A 22,745-nucleotide genomic window follows, 5' to 3' on the forward strand; every position below is an offset into this window, starting at 1 on the left:
TTTTTTTTTTTTTTTTTTTTTTTTTCATTTTATGCATTTATTTTACGCCTTCGTCAGATCATCGTTAACAATGAGGCGCAAAATATGAGTAAGCAATTTTTTTATTTGTGAAGACGTTTGACTACAATTAAGTATTGCAATTTCACCGCGCATGTGTAAATGTGTACGAAGGGATGTGCATAGATATGCATTAACATGTGTGTTATGCATCAGTATGCATAGAGGCGCATATATCGGCGTAAACTCGAATCGCCAACAAATTGCCGCAATGCACTTGTTACACATACACAAAATAACACATGAATGATTAAGACATTTCCATTTTATTTTATGCAACCCCCCCTCGTTGCCATTGTATATGATGGAAGAAGTATTTTTTTTTTTCCGTCTATTTTTTATAAAATGCAGAAGTAGGATTTTTGGGGAAATTTCATGCAACTTTAAAAATCGCGCATAGTACACCGCGCCCGTCGTGTGCAGCGACTGAGTCGGCGAGGTGTATATCTGCCTCAACGCTTACATGCATAGGTGGGTACACCATGTTGATGAGTATACATGCGCAACAAAATACGCATGAGCTAGCAAATACATATGTATGGGAACATATACGCACTTATGCATTTGCCTATATGTGCGTGTGCCCCTTTGTGAATGTCGCGAGGAAAAACAGGAGAAAAAACGGCGCCAGGGAAAGGCCCACGCGACACATATAGTGACGCTGCTGCTAAGTATTTTCCACATTGCTTCACCCACATTGATAGCGCCATATGTGCCTTCATGCATATATATATATACGTGTTTTTTTTTTTTTTTTTCCCTTGGCGGTATATGTACACTACAGTTAGCGAACGCGGCATTTCTACAGAGTTTGTAAAATAGTAGAAGCATTTTTTTTTGGCAGCGTTATAAATGCAAATCTACCAAGGGGGGCTTTGTGTTTCCTGCATAGGATTCAAAACAGACAAAGAAGGGGAATTTGAAGTGTTGCCTTTTCACACATAAGTGAATGCACACATATATGTGTGTATATATTTGCACATGTGTGTAGCATGCATGTATTTTGGAAGACCCGTCGAAAGATACAGTAAGCGCGCTTGGGTGTCCGTTCTTGATGCACATTTTCCATTGCGTTTTGTGATGGTGAGTATACGTGTATAGTTGCATATGCCTAACAGTTTCATCCTTCTCTGTCTCTCCCTCTTATGCCATCTTTTAATTACCTCATGAATTCACTACGTAGCCATTCAACTGTTTACCTACTTCGTTATTTCTTTACCCTCCTTTTTGTTATTTTTTGTGTTAGCAAGTGTTCGTGAGATTCTGCTCATCTTTCCACACTTCATTTCCACATGCCCTTGTTCAATATTTGCATGTGTACTTCAGTGTGTTTAGTATTTAGTCTCCGTTGCTGTGATATTTGTGGCAGTTTTTGCTACGAGTCTGTCCTTCCGAGCCACCGGAATGCGTTTTACACGGTTGCCTTTTTAATGCATACGTGTGCTTAAGTACGAACGTATCAGTTTGCTTGCCGAGTTGTGCTTCTTCAACCCCTTTACTCGCCATTTGTAAAAACCACTTCGTATGTTTGTATGCCATTTGCACGTATGTTTATTCCCTCCGGTGTTTGTAAGCATTTTGGCGTAATCATATTTGGTTCCCCTCGACCATTCGAAGGTTCAGAGTGTAGATAGTTGCGTAAATGCACTTCTACACTTACTTTGAGATACAGGAAGACTCGGCAACTGCGTTTTTGAGGCAGGCGCATTAACACGAACACATGCGTAGATACGTATTTTCGTATGTGTGAGCGTACAGCTGTGTCTAGGTATATATGCACTGTGACGCGGATAAAAATCCCCCCTCCCACTAGTAATTCACTCCCCCGGCAAACACAATGGATAAGCTAGTGCCAATAGTAAACAAATTGCAAAACGTGCTGTCTTCTTTCATTAGCAGTGAGACACTTAGCCTGCCGCACATTGCAGTTGTGGGTGCGCAGTCAGTAGGGAAGACGTCGTTGCTGGAATCGCTAGTCGGGTTAAGTTTTATGCCAAAGGGTGAAGATATCGTAACGAGGACCCCTATCATTATACAGTTAACAAATTCAAAGTCAGATGAATGCTACTGCACGTTGACCTATACGGACTATGAAAATAACCGAGTGGAAAAACATGTGGATGATTTTTCTATTTTGAATGATATGCTCATAGATGTGACGGATGAAATTACTGGAGGGAATAAGTGCATTAAGGAAACCCCAATAATTATAGAAATACACAAAAGTGACGTTTTAGATTTAACCCTAATAGATTTACCAGGGTTAACAAAGGTACCGGTAGGAAATCAGCCACAAAATGTAGAGGAACAAATTGTGAATTTGGTAAATAAATATATAAAAAATCCCAATTGTATCATTTTAGCCGTGTCCTGTGCTAATATCGACTTAGCCAATTCGGACAGTTTGAAAATGGCTAGAAGTGTGGACCCTAAACATGAAAGAACCATAGGAGTTATTACAAAATGCGACATGGTGGAAAAGCCAGAGATATGGAAGAAGATGATTAGTGGTTCGTTGTACCCACTAAAAAAAGGATTCGTGGCAGTTGTTTGTAGGAGTCAGAAAGACGTGGAGGATAATACTACCATTGAAGATTCATTGAGGAAGGAGGAAGAATATTTTAATCAGTGTCTAGATCTTTCGAACCAAATGGAATGCATTATGGAATGTGGAATTAAAAATCTAGCGAAAAAGTTAAATAATATCCTTATTGAACATATTAAAAATACCGTCCCTTTTTTAAAACCCAAAATAGATGCTTTGAAAAGCATAGAGGAGGAGAAGTTACTAGAATTAGGAGAACCCATGGACAATATGAACCGGTCTGAGTATTTAGCAGTCCTGGTTAATTACATCACCAAATTTTCTCAGCAATATCAAGACATAATCGATGGAAAAGTGTTTTATAAGGACCGTGTGGATGAGCTCAAGGGAGGAGCAAGGATACATTACATTTTTAATGACTGGTATATAAAATCTTTAAATGATTTTTCCCCATTAGAATTGTTAACAGATGAAGAGATTCGAATAGCAATTCGTAATTCTAGTGGACCAAGAGGTGCCCTTTTTGTCCCAGAAAGCGCATTCGAAACGTTGATAAAAAAATTAATAAATTGTTTGAAGGAACCCTCCCTTCGTTGCGCAGATCAGGTGTATGAAGAACTCATAAAAATTGTGGACAACTGTAGAATACCAGATATGGAGAGGTTTACGAATTTGAAGAGTGCAATAAATGAGCAGGTTAAAATATTGTTAAAAGATTGCCTACAGCCCACAAAAGAAATGATAAAGAATTTGATGTTAATTGAGCTATCCTACATTAACACGAGTCATCCGGATTTTCTGAATGAACAGTTTATGAGGAATGTGTACGATAAGGACAACGATTACGTGGAAGAGTTGGACCACGCGTTGCACATGCAGAGTAACAGTAATAAGCTGCCTCATTCGAAAAGGGATTTCCAGGAGGGATACCCGCCCACGAGTAGCGGCAGCAACAACAATTGCATGAACAGTTCCACCGTTCTGCACCCGCACCAGCATCAACAGCACACACCGCCTCACCACTCGCCACATCACCACATGCCGCATCACCATTCGTCGTATAAGGAAGACGCCAAGCTGTGGAAAGGCAAGGACGATATGCGGCACTTCAAAAATAAAGAAGGAACAAAAATTATGAACATTCACAATAGCAGAGAAAACGTTTTCGTTTTGCCAGTCATTCCTGAAAAAATAATTCCAGAATACTCCTCTTCCTCCAAGGAAATAATAGAAATCGATCTGATCAAATCTTTAATTAACAACTACTTTAACATTGTTCGAAAACACATAGCCGATGCAGTTCCAAAAGCCATCATGCACTTCATGGTTAATACATCCAGGAAGACCATGCAGAAGGTCCTCATTTCCAATTTGCATAATAGCGAGCTTTTTAATTTATTTAATGAATGTTCGTCTATAAAGGTGAAACGAAATAACTGCAAGAAGAATTTGGAATCCCTAAACCAGGCGATCAAGATGTTAGCGGAGATTAGGAACCAGGAGCTTTAAGGTTAAACTGGAGCGCACCTTCGTAGGATGGAACAAATGGAAATGCGTGATCGAGGGAACGTTTAGGCTAGGAGTCTTAACTGCCTGCAAATTTTTATGTCTCTTTTTATGTATCGCAATGCGGACGTCCATTTGTACGAGGGCGCAACAATGGATCGGAGGCCACGAATGGAAGGAGTTACCGTTCGTCTTTTATTTGCCCCTTATTTGTGAGTCATTTAGTGTCCATTCAGCCTCCATTTGGCTGTCATGCGTGGGTCTTTTGGCCTACATTTTCCTGCCATTCACCGACCATTTTTGCGTATCCCATGGTACAGCCCCACCGTACACATTTGTGAGCACCTGTAGAGTTATGCACATGCACGAGCACAGCTACGTAAGTGGTATGCAAATAAGATGTTCTTTTTGACGCTATACAGAATTGCATACTTGTGTGTTCATGCACATGAACTCAGAGTGCGTGCGTGTATAGTGCGTTCATTGCGCATATGTGTGTGCTTTGCTTTATTTTTAAGTCTTAAAGTGAAAATATTTGTGGCATGGCGCCCTGCGGGAAAATGAACACATATTCATCTGCATATGCTTTATGTAGACGCACCGTGTATTGGTATCCTCCTGCGCGTGCTATGCGCTGTGTGTGAATTATGCGTTAACTTCCTTTTATCCCAATTTGAAACATGTAATATGTTGCACCCTCGACTTAACCCTTTGTTTTGATACACGCACTATGTTTTTTTTTTTTAATACACGTAGAAGAACAAAACAATTAAAAAATTGCTTATTTATATTTTATTTTTTTCCTAAAATTTAGTGAACTTGTTTTGCGGACATTTCTGTTCGCAGCGGTTGCTATCTATGTGTTAGGGTAAGCAGAGGCACGCACTGTTCATTTTTATTCGTTAGCTTCTTCACATATTTGTTCATTTTTCTTTTTTTTCTCTTTTCTCCTGTCATTTTTGAAGGGGCCTATTTTGAATAGAACAGCTGTAAAATTTTACCCGCACGAAGTGCAACAGGGGAGGGCAATAGTTTTTAACACAGTTAAAAGTTACGCCTAGAAAAAAAAAAAAAAAAGGACAAAACATTTTGGAAGTTAAAAATATACGTGTGACGTAATTCTAAAGGGAACCGAAAACTGAAGAAACATGTGCCAACTTTATTTGTTCCACGGAATGATGGACATTTATTTTAAAATTTTTCTAAACAAATTGCGTCATCAAGCAATTTGGCCTCTTCTGTAAGAGTCATTTTTTAGGGTTTCTTTTTTACCACATCGCAATTTGCGCAGTTCTTTGCGTCCCGAATAGTTGGCATTTGGTCGCGCGTTCAGCACAACTTTGATGTTTCTTCAAGCGTTCATAATTTTTTACATTGCTTTGTTTTAAGTGAGGACGAATTTTAATTTTGGGTTTATCCGACTTAATTTTCGTGCAGTTGGGAAAACGGGTGTTCCTTCCTTCTTATGCACATTTCGAAAAAGGACGAAATGCAATCGTTGGAATAATACAAAACAGGAGGTTTCCAATTAAGATGAAGAATTAAAACGATTGTAAAGATGGAGGATTCAGGTGATCACAGCAGCACGAATGGTCACAACAAGGGGGTTCACAAAAGAGCAGACATTTTACATGAGGATTACTATGCCAGAAGTGAGAAAAGGCGCAAGCTAAAGGCCGCCAAGAAGATGTAAGTGTGAGAGTATTTTCATCGTCAAATTGGTTTGGCCATTTGTGGGGCCCTGCGCTGATTTTGCCTATATTGGGGTGTTACTTTGGTGTCCTTATGTTGTGGGTGTACCATTATGCAGTAGGAACTTCCTCTCATGAATGCACACATATTTGCAACATTTTGAATATCTGATCGCAGTGTCGCTCAGTACAGCTTGCCGCCTTCGCCTTTCACTTGTCTTTTTTTGGCTCAATCTTGCTGTAACACACATCGACCACGGCCTTCCCTCCCCATTTTGCAGGGGCGAAGAAGGCGAGTTCCCCCAAAATGTGAAGAGCAAACTAAAGGAGTACTACGAAATGCGTTTCGACAAGAAGGTTATAAACCTTCCATTCAGCACAGACTCAATAAACATACAACAGAGGGGGTTTCACGATTATAGCAAAGATATGAGATTAAAAAAAAATCACATGAACAAGCCATTGTGGATATGCTCAGACGGATTTATATACCTAGAAATGTTTAACAGTTGCAGTAAGCAGGCATCGGATTTTCTCATAACGATTGCAGAACCAATTTGTAGACCAGAATTAATTCACGAATTTCAGCTAACCATTTTTTCTTTATATGCAGCTATATCTGTGGGGGTTACCCTGGATGAGTTGTTAGTAAATTTGGACAAATTTTCGAAAAACTTTTTGCCAAGCGAGTTAGTACATAACATTACCAAAAGTGCTGAATCGTTTGGCAAGGCCAAATTGGTACTTAGAGAAAACAAGTACTACATTGAAGCTACAAATAAATCCGAGTTAGATTATCTTTTAAAAAATAGCATAATAAAAAATGCAAGGTTGTATTCAAGTGAAAATAGCAATGACCAGAAAATTAAGAATATGTTTACGCTGACCAATAATTTTCAGGATAGTAAATCTGGTCAAAGTGCAGCTGATATTGGTGCACCTAATAGTAGTGCAGCTAATAATCAGAGCAATTTTTTAAGCGAAGCTAGTAGCGATAAGAAGCCGAAGGATACCTACGTGACGTACGAGGCGCCCGTCTTGGACACTGCTCAGCTAGGTTAAAAAAAAAATTTGCACATCTTTAAGTGCAGTTTCACCGCCACTTCTTTTTTTTTTTTTCACTCCTGGGCTATATATATTTTGCCGTATTTCACCTGGATAGCTATATCTCGCGGGCAAAACGCCCCCCTCCCAATATGGTATATTATACACATTGCACCATAAACCTTCTCCATAAATGGTTCCCCTTTTTACAGGATTCAAAATAAGCGAAAGCGAAAAGCAATTAATGCTACAGGAGAAAAAAAATGCGAATGAAAATTTAAACGAGAATGCAGCAACCTCAGCTGAGGTTTATTCATTTGAAGTGAACTGCGACAAAATAGAGGAGGTAAAGCAGGAGGCTTTGCAAACAATGCAGAGGCCTCTACTAATGGAATACGATTTTAGGAGAGATAAAAAGAACCCTAATTTAATTTGCTCATTAAAAAGTCATGTGCAGATTAGGTACTACCAAGAAAAGGCTTTGAGAAAAATGTTCAGCAATGGGAGAAGTAGGTCGGGCATTATAGTTCTTCCTTGTGGGGTTGGTAAAACCTTGACAGGAATTACGGCTGCTAGTACTATAAAGAAGTCTTCCCTGTTTTTAACGACATCCGCGGTAGCTGTGGAGCAATGGAAAAAGCAGTTTGAGGATTTCACAAATATACATCCAAGGCATATAAGAATTTTGACGTCGGATTATAAATTCGATTTGTGGCCGATTAACGAAGCAGGGGTGTTAATTTCGACGTACACCATGTTGGCGTACTCAGGAAAAAGGAGCGAGCAAAGTTTGAAGATTGTAAATGATATAAGGCGAAGAGAGTGGGGATTACTTGTTTTTGACGAAGTGCAGTTCGCCCCAGCACCATCATTTAGAAGAATAAACGATATAGTTAAATCACATTGTAAGCTTGGTCTAACGGCAACCCTGGTAAGGGAAGATTTGCTGATCAGGGATTTACAGTGGATTATTGGGCCCAAGTTGTACGAAGCCAACTGGGTTGAACTGCAAAACAAAGGGTTTTTGGCGAAAGTCTTGTGCAAGGAAATATGGTGTAGTATGCCCAGCTCGTTTTATAAATACTATTTGAAGTCTAACAGCTTTATTAAGAGAAGACTGTACACCTGTAACCCTAGAAAGTTAATGATGTGTGAATATTTAATAAAATACCACGAACAGAATAATGACAAAATTATTGTTTTTAGTGACAACATCTTTGCCCTTTTGCACATTGCTAAAACTTTAAACAAGCCATTTATATATGGGAAGCTTTCTCCTATTGAAAGAATAGCAATCATCAACAAGTTTAAAAATGACTCCAACATTAATACAATTTTGTTGAGTAAAGTTGGAGATAACGCAATCGACATTCCTATTGCAAATGTGGTTATTCAAATATCTTTCAATTTTGCATCTAGAAGACAGGAGGCTCAAAGGTTAGGAAGAATTATTAGGCCAAAAAATAAAGCCAATGAGAAAAAAAATATTAACGACCCTGACTCCTTCTTTTACAGCTTAGTTAGTAAAGACACCATAGAAATGTGCTACTCTGATAAGAGACAAAGGTTTCTCATCAACCAGGGCTATGCTTACAACGTGCTTAGTGACAACATTGTCGATTTTAATAAATTGAATTTGGTATACAAGAATAAAAAAATTCAGGAAAACTTACTAAAGTGTATTTTGGCAAGCACAGACGATGGTAATAATGACGAAGATGACGACCTATTTGAGGATCCCAGTTGTAAGAAGGATACTCCAAAAATGGGAAATAAAACAAACGTAGTTTCTTCGCACGGAAAGAAGGATGACGCGCTGAAGAAGGTGGACAGTGGAGGCTTGCTAAAGTTGTCCGCCAACATGGATGTAACCTTTAGTGACAAAAAAAAAACTTCGCAGAAGAAGTTCGCTGATAAGCACATTCTTTTTAGGAAGTTTCTAAATCAGAATAGATAGCTCTGCTCGGGGCTAGGAGCATGGGAGGTGTTTTTCCAAGGGACCATTTTTCCATCCAGGAAAAGGGAGTACATGTGTACATGTCTATGACCAGACACACATCGCTCTGTGTAATTTCCACGAACAGATGAAGAAGAAGAAGAACGAATGGGTATTATTTGACAAGAGAGCGGGAAGGGAGAAGTGGCCTTGGGAATGTAAGTCCCGCACATTGCATGCTTATTCGGCGTAATTGGAGACAAACGCAGAATCGACTTAGCACATTTGCGTCCGCGGCATACCCATATTCACAAATCTGTGAAGAGTGTCGCCACAGAAATGGACTAATGAAATGGTATATATGTACGCATGGTGTGGTGTGATGCGTGCTCTGAACTCCGCCACTTGGCGGTAACCTTTTTGATTCTTTCAAGGGCAAGATGGGTAAATTATTTGTAAATGCAAACACCACGGAATGATCATCATACAGGACAATCTCCTTTTCTTTTCCTTTTGTTTTTTTACTTCTGAACTTGTACGAGGCTACAATGTATGTTTTTTGTTTTTCCTTTTTTTTTTTGAAGTCTCCCAATTGTTATTATTTGGGCGTGTTTGTGCATTTGTGAATGCGTCTGTATAAACATGATACAAGGATGGTGCTATCCGCACATGTATTCATAATTAAAAGTGATAACATTGGAAAAAATTTTCATTCTTCGCTCATATTACTTTTTTTTTGTTCTAACCATTCGAAAACAGTAGGACCCAACTGCTGGATGTGCGCGGTTTGTATAAACTACATTGGGACACGCCACAAAAATATATGTTTGGTTGTTCTGTATTCGCAGGGGTGTCGTAACAGTTTTTTACTATACAACTGAGGTATAGTGTCATTTTACCCCTTTTCTTTTTTTTATTTTTTTTTACTCTCGCGCTTTTGAATTTGCATTGCCTTTCTATATTTTCACTGGGAATTAACAGCCATGTTATAATGAATCCCATGTCGTGTGCGACACCATCGTGAGGGGATACTCTATACGAACACGCGCATAGTTGAAGTCCTTCCCCCCGTTCTCAATGCCCAGATGTGTTCATTCTAATGGCATGGCTATTCCGAATTTATGTTACTTTTGCGTTGCACAGGTGATCCCATGTCAGCTTACGATTTTAACCAGCAACATGGGTCAAGGGAACAAATTTTTGGAAAAAAAAGGAAGTGCAAACTGTTTTATAAAGTTCTTACGATTTTAACCAATTGTTGGTGGAATGCCATTTTTTGCACTTGTTCTGATTTTTAAGCAGAAGCTGGAAAAACAGTTATGACGCAGCCTCACAGGTGAGAGAAAATGTTGCATACATTTTTGCACAAAAAAAAAAAAAAAAAAAAAATACTATATAATTAGTTATATATTGTATCGCCAAAAATATTGAAGAGCTTTGGCTAGCACTTCTGCCCCCGCCATTCTTATGAACATTTACGCATATGTATAGCAAAATGTGACAGCGTGACAAAAACAAGTGGTTAATTTAAAATTTTATATTCGACGTATTCCTTTTCGATAGAGCAACTTTTTCTTTTTTTCTTTTTTTATCATTAAAGAGGGACAAAAAAGTGGAACAAAGCAACATATGCAAGAAAACAGAGACCCTCAAAAAAGGAAAAATAGCGAAAAAACGAAATTATAGAACAGCTACAAAATTTTAAAACAGAATAAAGGAAGAGAAAAAAAAAATTTTTTTAAGTATACCCTCTGGCATAATAGCTACATTTTTTACAATTAAAAAAAGTGATAAAAGGAAAATGAGTGCCAACTATAGTGATGTTGTGCTCCTGGTTCAGTTTTCCAGGAAAATAGAAAGTAGAACATTCGTTGAATACAATTCGTTGAAGTTGGCCCTAAATGGTTAGTGACTGCAGAACACATAGGCTTGTAAAGGCGCAGTTATAAAAACAAATGAACAAACAACACATGGAATTAATACGCTTAAACAATTTCAGAGCGATTGCGCTGTTAATCTGTGTGTGTAGCCCTTAGGAGTGTTATGCTGATATCCATGACAGCATTGGTGTGCGTCTGCTGTAACAATCATAAAAAGTTTCGCACGAATGTTGTGTTATTAAAAATTGGCGTATGTATACATTTTTTTTTTTTTCTCTCTCCAGGAATTTGCCAATTATACGAACAGGCCATAAAAGAGAATGACCCCACCGTGCAAAGAATAACCTATAACATGAACGATTTGTTTTTGTACATTGACAACATACAAAAGATGACCTTGATGCTGTTAGTGTTAAGAGAAATAGAGAGAGAGAAAAAAAAAAAATGAGTTGAGAGGAACGAGAATGAAAAAGAAATAGCCAATATGCCGCTCGCTCATTCTCGTAGACAATTTTGTGAAGAGCAAGATAGGAAGGCACTTCATCTCGCGCGATGTGTATAGAATGCGCGTTTGGAAAAATGCGATCCTATATTTGTAAAGCTAAAATATCTGTATTTTATTTTATTTTTTGTTGGGCAGATTCCATCAACCCTCATGGACGTACAAACCGCATGACAAGAAATGGATAAAGCAAAAGCTGGTTGAGCATATAAAGGATCAAATAGGACAGTAAAATATGCCTCCATGTGTGTGTAAAAATAGGGAGGAAGATGGATCACGTTGTGACGCGGCTATTCAGCGGTTCCACCGGTGTCATGATCCCTCGCTCGATGTTGCACATTTTGTTGCCACAACTCGGTTCGCCAATCAAAACGGAAGAGAAAAAAAAAAAAAAAAGAGGACAAGAAATATAAAAATACAAATAATTTGTGGATGCCCTGGTCTTTCGTTCGTTTATAATTTATTCCCCAGTAAATACCCTCTGTACTTTTCCAGTGCATTTTTGTAGTCTTCATCCAGTTTATTCTTCAGTTGCTCTTTTCGTTCATTTGTCTATTCGGAAAATGGAGCCGGGAGGAAAACAATGTGAACACATGAAAATGGGCGAGGGTACAATAGGGGGAGAATAAAAACAGGACAAAGAAAAGGTGAAGACGGAAAAGAGATGAGAAAAAGGAGAAAAGACAAAGTGGCGAAATCGAGACTTATATACATTATTTATATGAAACATTTTGAACAGTGCTATCTGTAGTGCATTTTTCTCATGTTTAGTGAAAAATGCTCTATTCAACTGCCTTTCTCATGCTGCATTAGCTCCCCCTGCTTTTTTTTTATCATGCACTTGTGTGTATGGGGTGCGCTTATGTGTATGTATAAATATACATACACGTGTGTATGTGACTTACGTTTTGCTCTTCGTTCCTCAGAAGTTTTTCCTTCTCCTACAAACATTTTTTAAATTTTAAAAGACATTTCAAAGTGAAGTATTTTCAATTCACACGCTTAATGTGGAAGGAAAAAATTAAAAAAAAAATGACAAAGCGATGTAGCGGTGGAGCAGAAACACTCACCTCGCTCAGCTGGAACTGTCTCTTCACTTTTTCCTTGTTCACGTATATTTTGTTTTCAACCCATAGCAAAAATTCGTCGATCTCTTCCTTCGTCTGCAGGTGAGGACCACGAAACAACAGGGGGATTATGCATATGTATATGTACATACGCATATGTTAGAGACAGCATGCATTCTCATTTGTATGCATAATGGACGCATGCCCAAATAAATTACCGAGTTTAGCAGGTTCTCTTCCATTTCGTAAACAAAGACGCAACCACTGGAGTCGCCAATGATGATCTTGTTGTATGAATACTTATACACATCTTTGAGTGGAATGGAGGCGAGCATATGTCAATACATGAATGGATTTGTGCATCTACGCATACGTATAGATGCACAATCGAAGTTATGCTAATTATGATTCCGCAACAGAAATAATTTGAACCCTTGGAAAGGGCGAATTCAAAATTAGCGTTATTTTAAAAGTGCAAGCTATACATAGGTGTAGATATCGCACGATTTGTCTGGTTTCACACAGATATAAGTGTATAATATTTCATGTTCTTAAATTTTTTTTTTTTTTTTTTTTTTTTCTTACCATCCTCATTTTTACTCATCAAATATTCGTTCGTGTCTACAAATGTGTCTGAATTTTCTCCCGACAAGTCATCATTAAGATCCTTTTGGACATTATTTTTTTTTTCCGCCCAACTGAATATACTGGTATCACAATTTTGGAAGATGCTAATACATGTCAAGCTGTAGCTGCTGATCGATAGGGAGTAGATGCAGTGATTTTTTTGCTCCAATAAATTCCATATTTCTATGTGTCCATTTATTTTTCCCACGAATATGACACTTATTTTGGTCTGACTAAATTCGCAGCAGGAGTATATTTCGTTGCTTCTGCGATGGGAGGTGGTCGGCATGTATACACTCGGGTTAGCAGGCTATTCTGTTGGTTTAGTGGTTGGACCTTCGGATCAACTCTGTATCATTCTTTCGGTACACTTGTGAGCAGCCTCTCTCACATTCCTCGGCGTGGTGATGTGCAAACGATGGAAACCAGCCAATGGTGGACTCAACTAGCACGTAAAGAAATGGTACATAAGGACGAAACGACAGAAGATATGTGCAAATATAAAAAACACTCGTTAGCCTACTTGGGTGATACATATAGGGGATGCTCTTCATTTTCTTTCCATAGGGAAAAGTTTGTATCAGTTAAGGTTAGAATCAAATATTTTATGATGTTGTTTCTTTTTACACATATGAGTGTCTTGAAGCTTTTGTAGTCCTTTAGTGGGAGGAAAAAACAAAAAAAAAAAAAAAAATCAAAATAGATGAAGAGACGATAGTCAAGTTTGGTTTTTCTCCCCATCGAAGAAATGTAAAAAAAAATATCTCTGTGACGTGTGCACATAATATGGAGATGTTGCATGTGCATTCGTTTAGGTGGCGGGATTGTGAGAGAGCAGCAGCACATGGGTATTATCTATGTGGCTGTTTTCCGTTTTTTCCTTCCTTACATCATTTATTTTGTTTATAATAGAATAATTTTTTTCCTTTTGCATGCACCCGTATATGTTTCCAACTACATATTCTCCTTCTTCCTGCAAAGGTGAAGTGTTGAATGTGGAATATGGTGTGGAGGAAATGGCGCACAGAAGCGGGGATAGAACTTGTTCTCAGCTTTAGTCGTAACTACAGTCGTAGTCGCGGTCGCGGTTGCAGGCGTAGTCGGTTGACTAGGGGAAGGCGGTGTAAAAGACAAAGCAGTAACAATGGCAGTGTAATGGTGACCAGGATTAGAAGGAAGGAGGACACTTTTCTGTGCAAAGCGTGCGCGTCGCCAAACACAAATAAGACACAAATTACCGAAAAGGCAAAGAAAGAGGACACATTGCAATTTAATTCCATAAAATGGAAGTACGTGAAGCCTAATGAGTACTCTACGAGGAGTGCAGTAGAACAAATGGCATGTCGTGAGTCGGAGTTCACATTGGCATTGCGCTTACTCTTACTCTTACGCGTGCACGTTTGTGCTTGGTGACTAATGGGATAGCATCAGCTGATATGCGTTTAAGTGATATCCCGTAGGGGGGGTAGGATGCTACCTGTGTTGGGCCTGATAGAATTTATTTTGAACAGAGGCTTGAAGCTGTATAGGTCATCAATTAACTCTTTTTCTTTCTTCTTTGCACTAACTTTTACTTCGATTATTTCTATATTTGTGGCGTCCCAAAGGAGTATGGTTCCATCGACTGAGGAGAAGATTTGTGTGTGTGTTTGTGTGTATGAGGGGTGGGAAACGAACAGGAATCACGCGTTGGGGGTTCATACACGCAGGTATACAAACACGAAATGTTACAAAAATGCAATAGTATTATACATATGTAGGCGTTCCTATTCATGCGCTTTCACACCCGTATTGGACACAGGACAAACGAGAGCTCACCTGATATGGAGATCAACAAATGGAAATTCTTCTGATTGTTAATAGATATTTTTTTTTCACATATCACTAAGGTTTTGTCGTTCAGCAGTAGAAGAGATGTCACTTCCCTTTTGTGTGAGTGCTCTATGCTGCTAAATATATAGGGTTCTATGTCGACTGTTTTTTCATCTAAATAGGAAATTAGGCGGTGAGGTGGTATAGGTTATGCAGTGGTAGTGAGACAAACATGTAAATTTCCTTTACGTATACTTATCAATGTATACACACGTATCCATTTTTGTACTTATTTTGGAATCTAAAAGGGGTCTTCCTTGAAAATTGGGTGGGAGCTTCCAAACGACTAGCTGTGCAGAGGAGAAGGTTTTTTTTTTTTTTTTGAGGGGAAGGGGATAAAATATGTGGCCTAAAGCAGTAGTTAATGACGTTTTAGAAAATATATTTATGAGTGAACATGTGTTGTGCGGTTTGTCGAACTAAAGGATCCGAACCAGTCCGTTGGTACATCCGGCAATAACGACATCGTAGGTCTTTCCGTTTACAACCGCACTGGAAATTTGCTGCACGGAAGGAACAATTATTTTGAGTGGTGTGGTACGTGTTAGCGTGTCATGAGAGGAAGTTGCATTCGGTTCGTCTGCCCAGTTCGTTTAACTGTAGTTGGCGCCATCTCATCCTATTTCGCGCTGCTTTATTGGCGAAATCGCTCTACAAAAGGCTTGTGAAACGGTGTCCGCATGGGCACTGCTCATTTCTATTACGTATGGAGATATCAAGGCGTAAAGCGGGTTTATGTAGTTGGAGTAGGACCAAATGAGGATGTAGCTGTCCGTGTTGACTCCTTCGATAAAATTGTCGTTTTTGTAATTATTCACATATATTATAAAGATTAGGTAGTTTATTAACGGTAAGTACAGAGTGAACAAGACGACCTTATCTGTTGTATATTTCACATCTGTGTATATAAATATTTTGTTTAATTTTTTGGTATGTTTGAAAGACATTATATCAATGTTTTGAGCATTGGGTTTTGCATTCGTTTCCGTAATAAGGCTATTTTCAATTAGGCATTTTTCCATGACGGGGAAAAGCTTATGAAGAAATTTTTTCAGATGATCGGATCTGAATATTTCTTCTTTTTTTTTCTTTAAAAAGTCAATGTTATACTGAACTCCTAAATTTTTGTACAGTGCCTTGTATGTCTGGCAATTTTTTTCCTCATGGATAATGGAATTGTTTGAGAAAAAATCTAGCGTTTTCGCCTGCACCACTGAAGTGGTCTACAAGTGAAGATTAAAACAAGGTGGAAGGGGTAAAAAGTGGTGCTAACTCTGTTGTGTGAATAATATTAACACTTTTTTTTTATTGATTGTTTCGTCTGATTATCAACCTTTTTGTTTTTTTTTTATCATTTTTTTTTTTTTTTTTTTTTTGTGTTACCAGTGCGTTTCCCTTGATGGGTATGAAATGGTCGTACTGAGTAAACTGCACCTCGGTTCCTATTTTGTTCCTTTTGCTGATGTAGAGACACTTTTGGAATTTCTTCCTATTTTCTGTGGCTCTGGTTGATTTTATTTCCTGTTCAATTTCTTGCTTGTACAACGAAAAGTAATTTTGGGGCTTTATGAAGACGCAGCTTAGCTCCGGTTTGTCCATTCCATTTTGGTCTACTAACGGGTCGGTGGGGCGTTTGCCCTTCTGCGTGGGAGATGAAGCGGAAAAATAAGTTATAGTTAATGAACAGCTGAAATGGGGCCAGTTAGAGCGCGTTACAGACCCGTGGTGAGGAGGACACAAAAGGGATCGCAACAAATGTGGTGACAAAAGAGGGCTGTACCTGGAGGAAATAGGAAAATATCTCCTCGTCGACAACCACGGCGTGATTTCCTTTGTAATATTTTTTCGAATCTTTGAAAATTAATACGTCGTCCAGTTTGTATTTCTGAAGAGGTCAGGGGGATTCACCAAATAGTGTGTGCGGCACATCAGGACATTTTTGAGGTTTAGGGTTCAGGGTTTAGGTTGCAAAGGTGTCCTCAAGCAGGGTATAGTATATATATACGTGTAAGCTTCTCAGTCAGAGCGATCAACATTTTTAGATGACGCCTAAAACGGGAAGACAGATCTAGAGAAGCACACATGGACACACGTATGTGCAAGTCTCGGATTTTACTGTTAAGGCATTCTTGATTGAAAGAAACTCATCCGTGGTGAGGTACTTTTGCGCGAGGGAGAAGAAGTAGTTTTTATTTATGCAGGCAGCTTGCGAGTTCTTAAAAATAAGGATACTTAAATCGTTGCAGAAGTCTAGCCCCAGAAAACCTTTTACATTGTTTTCTAGCTCTACGTTTACGGCACTGCATGAAGGAAGACATAAGGAATGTAAAATGGAGGAGTTCACCTATTGCAACATCACAAGGTAATTCATCCTATTTTGTGAACATATATTTCCGTTGTAGCACTCCTTTTTGTAATTGCCTTCCCCTTGACGTAGCTACAGATATATGATTTACTAATCTAGCTGCGCGATCCTGTGTAAGGGTGGTTGTTTATATTTTGTTCATGATTCAACATGCATATAACTACTTTCTCTGCCTATCTGTGCTGTCGTGTGGCAACATTAACAAGAATTAACCTTATTAACAAATTAGCGTTTTTCGGATGCACCTTGACATCGGCATAGTTTTCCGTTTCCTTGAGTATCACCCCTTGGTCGGACAGGGTTCTATTCTTTAATGTGTGTTTGTTTTTATCAGCACTTGCACCTTTCACTTTAGTGTCATTTTCGTTTTTTTTTTTTGTTTCATTTGTTGTTTTTTTTTTTTCATCATTATCTCTTTCACTTTTGTTTTTCACATCAATTTCGTTTTTACTTTTGGAGTCTACTTTTTCCAATTTTTTTTTATTGTCAATTTCGAGTTTTTTTTTATTCATATCATTTTTTTTTTTTAAATGTTCCTTTCGTCCATGTTCAGTTTTTTCATTGTCTTTTTTTTTCTTTGGGATTTTTTTCTCACTAGACTTGGTAATAGCATTTTTGCTCTTCATTATTATTTAAGTATTGGGGGCAGGGGGAATATAGGACAATGTTTTTTTTTTTTACTGCTTACGTTTGGCAGGGTATGCAATAAAAATGTAGGGAACAGTTTTACGCTTTATGTAGTATTGCGAATGACGCAGGATGGGGGGGGGAGGGAAAATAAAAGATGACAAAAAAATTAGGACAAATATGAAGTGTGGATTTTAACATGGGCACAATGGATAGATGAATCACATTTCCCTCTTGAGTAAACGTGAGTATGAACATGGAAATGAAATTTAACAAAATGAAAAAAAAAGGGGGGGAGAGAAAAATTATCTCAGGACAGTTTATATTAAAGGCTACTCTCTCGTGTGCACCGCTTGCGCACCGGCGAGAGGTCAATAAAAAAGAAAAAGGGAAGAAAATGTTCTTGGCGATAATTAAATATGGGATCCCATATGGCAGTTTCAAATGCACATTTTAAAGGTAACTTATTCACGCAGGAGATGGCCACCTAGCAAACGTGACCACTGGAATGTATGTAAACTTGAATCTTTGCCAAAAATAGTAAATAAGGTGAAGGTTAAAAATGAGGGATGTTTTGCTTCTATTTATTTTTTATCAAATCTTGCTCTAGTGCGGACAAAATGGTTTGTATAGTTTTCTTATTCGTTAACAATTTATCCTTATTTTCATTTAATTTTCTTTCAAGGTAAATTTTGCCATCATTTTCCTTGGAGGCTTTATGCAGTATATAAAGACCGTAGACACTCACCTTTAGAAGAAAAAAAAAAAACAGAAAAAAATTTCATTCTCTAGTGAAATAAAACAAGAGCATAGTCCACTACATAATTTTGAATAGGTAGGAGTATAGGTGCGAAGACGTACTCATGCGTATATGTTCATAGGTATACATTCATACAATACACCGTCGTATACACATTTTTACGTAGCTCATTATCTTATTTTATATCTCTCTTCCGGTACCAAATAAAAAACAGAGTAGGTGACTGAACCTATGGCAAAGAAAAAACCCGTCATGAATAGACCCAAAATTTCTTTATTTTTATACCCATTGGAATTATTTTCAGTTAATATCTACAAATGGAAGAAATGTGGGATGAATGAAAAGGAATGCGTACTGTGAAATAATTGCTGAGTGTTGTACATTTGGAGGGAATATATAATTAAACAAAAAAAGAACAAAATGAACGCATGAGTGGCCTCGCCAGATTGGGATGAACTATTGCAACATGTGAGTGCGAAACGCTTTATAATGCCATAGTGTGTATATGTGCACTTCTGTATACTTGAATTTTCTCCTCCGTCAAGTTCGACTTAACAGTTAGCAGAGCATTTAATTCATCAAGGGCCTTTCGGAATTTGGCCTTTTTTTCTTCATTCAAGCAATTACAATTGCTATTGACTGACTGGGATGTAAAGGTGGGTGAAGGGGCGAAATAAAAAGGTTGGCGCTTTTGGGCAAGCTTGTACGTGCGCAAGAATGGCACACTGACACAGTAACAAATGGCAAGCTCGTTTAACGTGTAAAAAGGGCGTATAAAACCGAAACTGCGACATCGCCAAAATAAGGTATGCATGTCATTATCGTACGATATGATTATGTGTGTTAGCAAAAATACTATAAGGTTCTTATCTTAGTAGGCCAAGTATTCCATATACATTCCGCCCAAATGTGCAGCAGTTAAACTCCTCGGTGATGACCATACGTCATACGCGAAATGTTCATGTGCTACGCCATGTGTGTACAAACCCAATGCGGAAGCAATTGTTCCATGGGGAGGCGTGTAATTGGAGTTTCTCCACGCGCATAAGAGCATGACACATACATGTGTATATATGTACAAAGGTACGTACGCATGCACACCGTTCCATACACAATCGCGTATGCCTCAGCTTATGCTTAAATACATCATGAAATTTGTTAGGTTAAAAGAGTTTACCTCTTGTAATGAATACAGCGAGCCCCTATCTAGTTCATTTTTGGCTTTTCTTATTGAGTCAATTATTATTTGTTCTGAAATGTGCTTCCTTTGCATCAGCAGGATGCTGTGCTTTGGGGGAAAATCAAAACGGTTCAAATTTTGCAAACTGTTCAATTTTGTCAAAGCGGTTGAGTACTGTACATTTTTGCAAAACTTGGCTGATGAACAAAATGTTTTTTTCACGAATTGTATATTAATTTTTCTCACACTTGTGGAAAAAATAATATGTGTGTGTGAATGCATTTTTATTTATTTATTTTTCTCCTCGCAATGGTTGTTACACAAAATGTGTTTTTAAGGCATTTCCCTTCACACGTTTGGCACGTTTGCTACGCTTGACGCGTATGACCCGTTTGGCACGTTTGACGGGTGACACCCTCAGTATGTATCTTATCATTCCTGTTCTCGTACTGGTTGCATTTGATCTAGTTATCACGTTACGAAAAAATAATTGACGTTCATGTGCACAAATCGCAGTGCGAGTCATAATTTGAAATATTGCAAACGTGTACACAATTTTTTTAACTCACCCCTGCTCGCATTCTTTTTAACTTGGAAGCATTTCTACTCATGTGCAAAAGGCGTAGCGTTTAAGTGTTTACCTGCGATGCTGAATTGCCCGTTTGAACCATGAACTGGTCAAGTCGCTACGGTGCTAATCTGTATGCCGCTAATAAATCGGGTGAACTGCAAATCTGTTAATCTACCAATCTGTGAACGGCTGAGCGAGGAATTGGTAAATTGCTGAACGCAAAAGTACCAATTTACTAATTGGTGAAGAGGCATATTTTCCTTTTTATGGTGGCATGCACATATTTGTTGAGTTCAGTTGACACAATTTCAATAAGTACTCCCACAAATTCAAAAATTAATATAAACACTGATATATTACGTGACATGCCATGATTCACACTTAAGCACCAATTTCCGTAAACATTTATTTTTGCGAAAATTTGTTCGTGCGTAAACTCTATTTTTTCTTGCTTCCCCCAAGCGATTGCAGTGTTACGCTTTGTCATAACGTATCCCCATTCTTAAAGCGATTACGATAAAAAAAAAGGATATATATATATAAATATATATGCATCATATGAGTATATATATATATATATATTTTTTTGCCATATATTGTATACATATTTCTTTTTAAGAAAAAAAAAAAAAATTCATAATACTTACATTTCCCCTTTTATTTTAAAGAAAACATAGTATGCATACTCGTATGTATGTTTATCATTTTTTAAGTGAGTAAATATGTGATATACCTTTTTTCTTTTGCTTTGCTTTTTCGTATTGTAAAAAAAAAAAAAAAAAATTTTTTTTTTTTCCTTTCATATTTCTTTAAATCCAAAGATTTTATACTTTTAAATTTTACAAACCAAAGGAAGAAAAAAAAAAAAAAAAAAAAAAAAAAAAGCTGAAAAGCCAAATTAACGATAGTATAATAAGGTTAAGTGTTAACATTTTGGTTAAGTTTTCTTCCCATTCTTCGCATTCTTTGCTTCCCTTTTATACAAATAGAACGAAAAAATGGGGTCCTCCATCCAGCCATCAAGATTTTTAGATAGTAAGAACCTTTGAAGAATAAATTTGCTTAGCGTGAATTGTTTTATGTTACGTACCTGTACATATGCATACCAGTACATGTACATACCAGTACATATAAATACCTGTTCATATACGTACGCGCGTACGTACATTTGCAAACAGTGTTACATATATATATTTTCTCATATGAATGTACGAATTTACCCATGCGTGAAGTAATTCCCTATCAATTCCTCCCCCGTTTATCAGCACAAAGCGCAACTTCATTTGACACGTGTACATTGTAGCAACTTGTTCGTATAAGTGTATATTTGGTGTGTTGTACGGTGCTATGTAATTGTGTTGTGTAACCATGTGTATATATTAGGAGGGGTGTTAAAATGAGCATCCCTCCAAAAAGTGTTCTTCATGAGTATGCGCATGTCAACATACCGCTTCGCAAACTTTCGCGCACCTCTCCCATATGAGGAACTGTGCTCACGGTTTACATACCCTTTTACGTATATTTCACCCATCCGCAGGTGCCGTGCTATCTCTGTTTGCCATGATCATTTCGGCAGCATTCCTCTACATGTTTTCAGAATTTTACTTGCTATCATTCGAAGCGAAGTTACTTAACAACAAAATAAGCATGGTGTTGTCTCGTATATTTCCATTCAAAGTAAGAAACGCGAAAATGAATAATGAGGAAATAATAGAGCCAACATAAGAAAAAGAAAGAAAAGACTTGGTGTATGCACGTAAGCATACACGTGTCTCATTTGCCTAGAACACTGTGTACATATGTACATATGTGTATGTATGAAAAGAATTTTTTTTTTTTTTTTTTTTAATGATTGAACTGACTAAACTCATCTTGTTTTTTTCCAAGCAGACCTTCGAGTACAACCTGACCCACATATTGCTCCTGACCATATGCATAATCATGCTTAGCCTCAAGTAAAGCAACAAGAGATGATATCGCACGTAGCTGTCCACTAATCCGTGCACCCAAGAGTTATTGCTGTAGTGTTTTGTGTGTGCCTGTATGAACATGTATACTCATGTCCTCATGCGTAAATGTACTTTATGCATTTTTTCATGTTCCCTTTTTTTTTTTTTTTTTTTTTTCGTGCACTCCGTAGGCCTGATTATAACGTCCACAGCAAGTCCAGCAGTAGTAAGGACATCAAAAGAATCCCAGGGAAGGAAGATTCGCACAAAATGGATGACCTTGATAGAATGTCAAGGGACAAGAAAAAATGAATGGCAAACTAAAACATTACAACACAGCCGCATGGGGAATACAACCAGTGAATTCATTGTGCAGTCTATATATATATGCAGCTGAATATGTGTACGGACGTGCATATATATCTTATATCACATATATGTTTGTGTGTATGTATATTCGCGCACAAGTATATGTATGTACATACTGTATAACCGCATTCAGTGTTATGGTGAAGTATGTGTTATGAGTTTTTTCGCTTGTTTTACAGTCGGAAAAAAAAAAAAAA

General features: G+C 37.8%; 6 protein-coding genes across 6 annotated transcripts; 4 read left to right on the plus strand and 2 right to left on the minus strand.

The window, feature by feature from the left end:
- Positions 1-1,894: 1,894 nt before the first annotated feature.
- On the plus strand, positions 1,895-4,111 carry AK88_03791 (uncharacterized protein; the record flags this gene model as incomplete). Its single annotated transcript, XM_012481401.1, has 1 exon — positions 1,895-4,111. One exon carries the CDS (start codon positions 1,895-1,897, stop codon positions 4,109-4,111), a length of 2,217 nt encoding a protein of 738 aa, XP_012336824.1.
- Positions 4,112-5,666: 1,555 nt separating this feature from the next.
- On the plus strand, positions 5,667-8,800 carry AK88_03792 (uncharacterized protein; the record flags this gene model as incomplete). Its single annotated transcript, XM_012481402.1, has 3 exons — positions 5,667-5,797; positions 6,081-6,856; positions 7,056-8,800. The coding sequence occupies 3 exons, from the start codon at positions 5,667-5,669 to the stop codon at positions 8,798-8,800; spliced, it is 2,652 nt and encodes an 883-aa protein (XP_012336825.1).
- Positions 8,801-10,580: 1,780 nt separating this feature from the next.
- Positions 10,581-11,393, plus strand: AK88_03793 (uncharacterized protein; the record flags this gene model as incomplete). Its single annotated transcript, XM_012481403.1, has 3 exons — positions 10,581-10,683; positions 10,944-11,064; positions 11,300-11,393. 3 exons carry the CDS (start codon positions 10,581-10,583, stop codon positions 11,391-11,393), a joined length of 318 nt encoding a protein of 105 aa, XP_012336826.1.
- Positions 11,394-11,614: 221 nt separating this feature from the next.
- On the minus strand, positions 11,615-17,718 carry AK88_03794 (uncharacterized protein; the record flags this gene model as incomplete). Its single annotated transcript, XM_012481404.1, has 16 exons — positions 11,615-11,713; positions 12,232-12,324; positions 12,447-12,538; positions 12,814-13,121; positions 13,379-13,512; positions 13,745-13,828; positions 14,094-14,167; positions 14,333-14,479; positions 14,674-14,841; positions 14,957-15,017; positions 15,162-15,230; positions 15,432-15,950; positions 16,111-16,368; positions 16,508-16,612; positions 16,844-17,027; positions 17,306-17,718. The coding sequence occupies 16 exons, from the start codon at positions 17,716-17,718 to the stop codon at positions 11,615-11,617; spliced, it is 2,808 nt and encodes a 935-aa protein (XP_012336827.1).
- Positions 17,719-18,299: 581 nt separating this feature from the next.
- Positions 18,300-19,941, minus strand: AK88_03795 (uncharacterized protein; the record flags this gene model as incomplete). The annotated part of the gene is made up of 4 exons (XM_012481405.1): positions 18,300-18,467; positions 18,680-18,790; positions 19,003-19,122; positions 19,657-19,941. 4 exons carry the CDS (start codon positions 19,939-19,941, stop codon positions 18,300-18,302), a joined length of 684 nt encoding a protein of 227 aa, XP_012336828.1.
- Positions 19,942-21,228: 1,287 nt separating this feature from the next.
- Positions 21,229-22,491, plus strand: AK88_03796 (uncharacterized protein; the record flags this gene model as incomplete). The annotated part of the gene is made up of 4 exons (XM_012481406.1): positions 21,229-21,265; positions 21,768-21,907; positions 22,121-22,185; positions 22,371-22,491. 4 exons carry the CDS (start codon positions 21,229-21,231, stop codon positions 22,489-22,491), a joined length of 363 nt encoding a protein of 120 aa, XP_012336829.1.
- Between the last annotated feature and the right edge of the window lie 254 nt (positions 22,492-22,745).

The sequence above is a fragment of the Plasmodium fragile genome (genome assembly GCF_000956335.1).
Source record: "Plasmodium fragile strain nilgiri unplaced genomic scaffold supercont1.46, whole genome shotgun sequence".
NCBI lineage: Eukaryota > Apicomplexa > Aconoidasida > Haemosporida > Plasmodiidae > Plasmodium > Plasmodium fragile.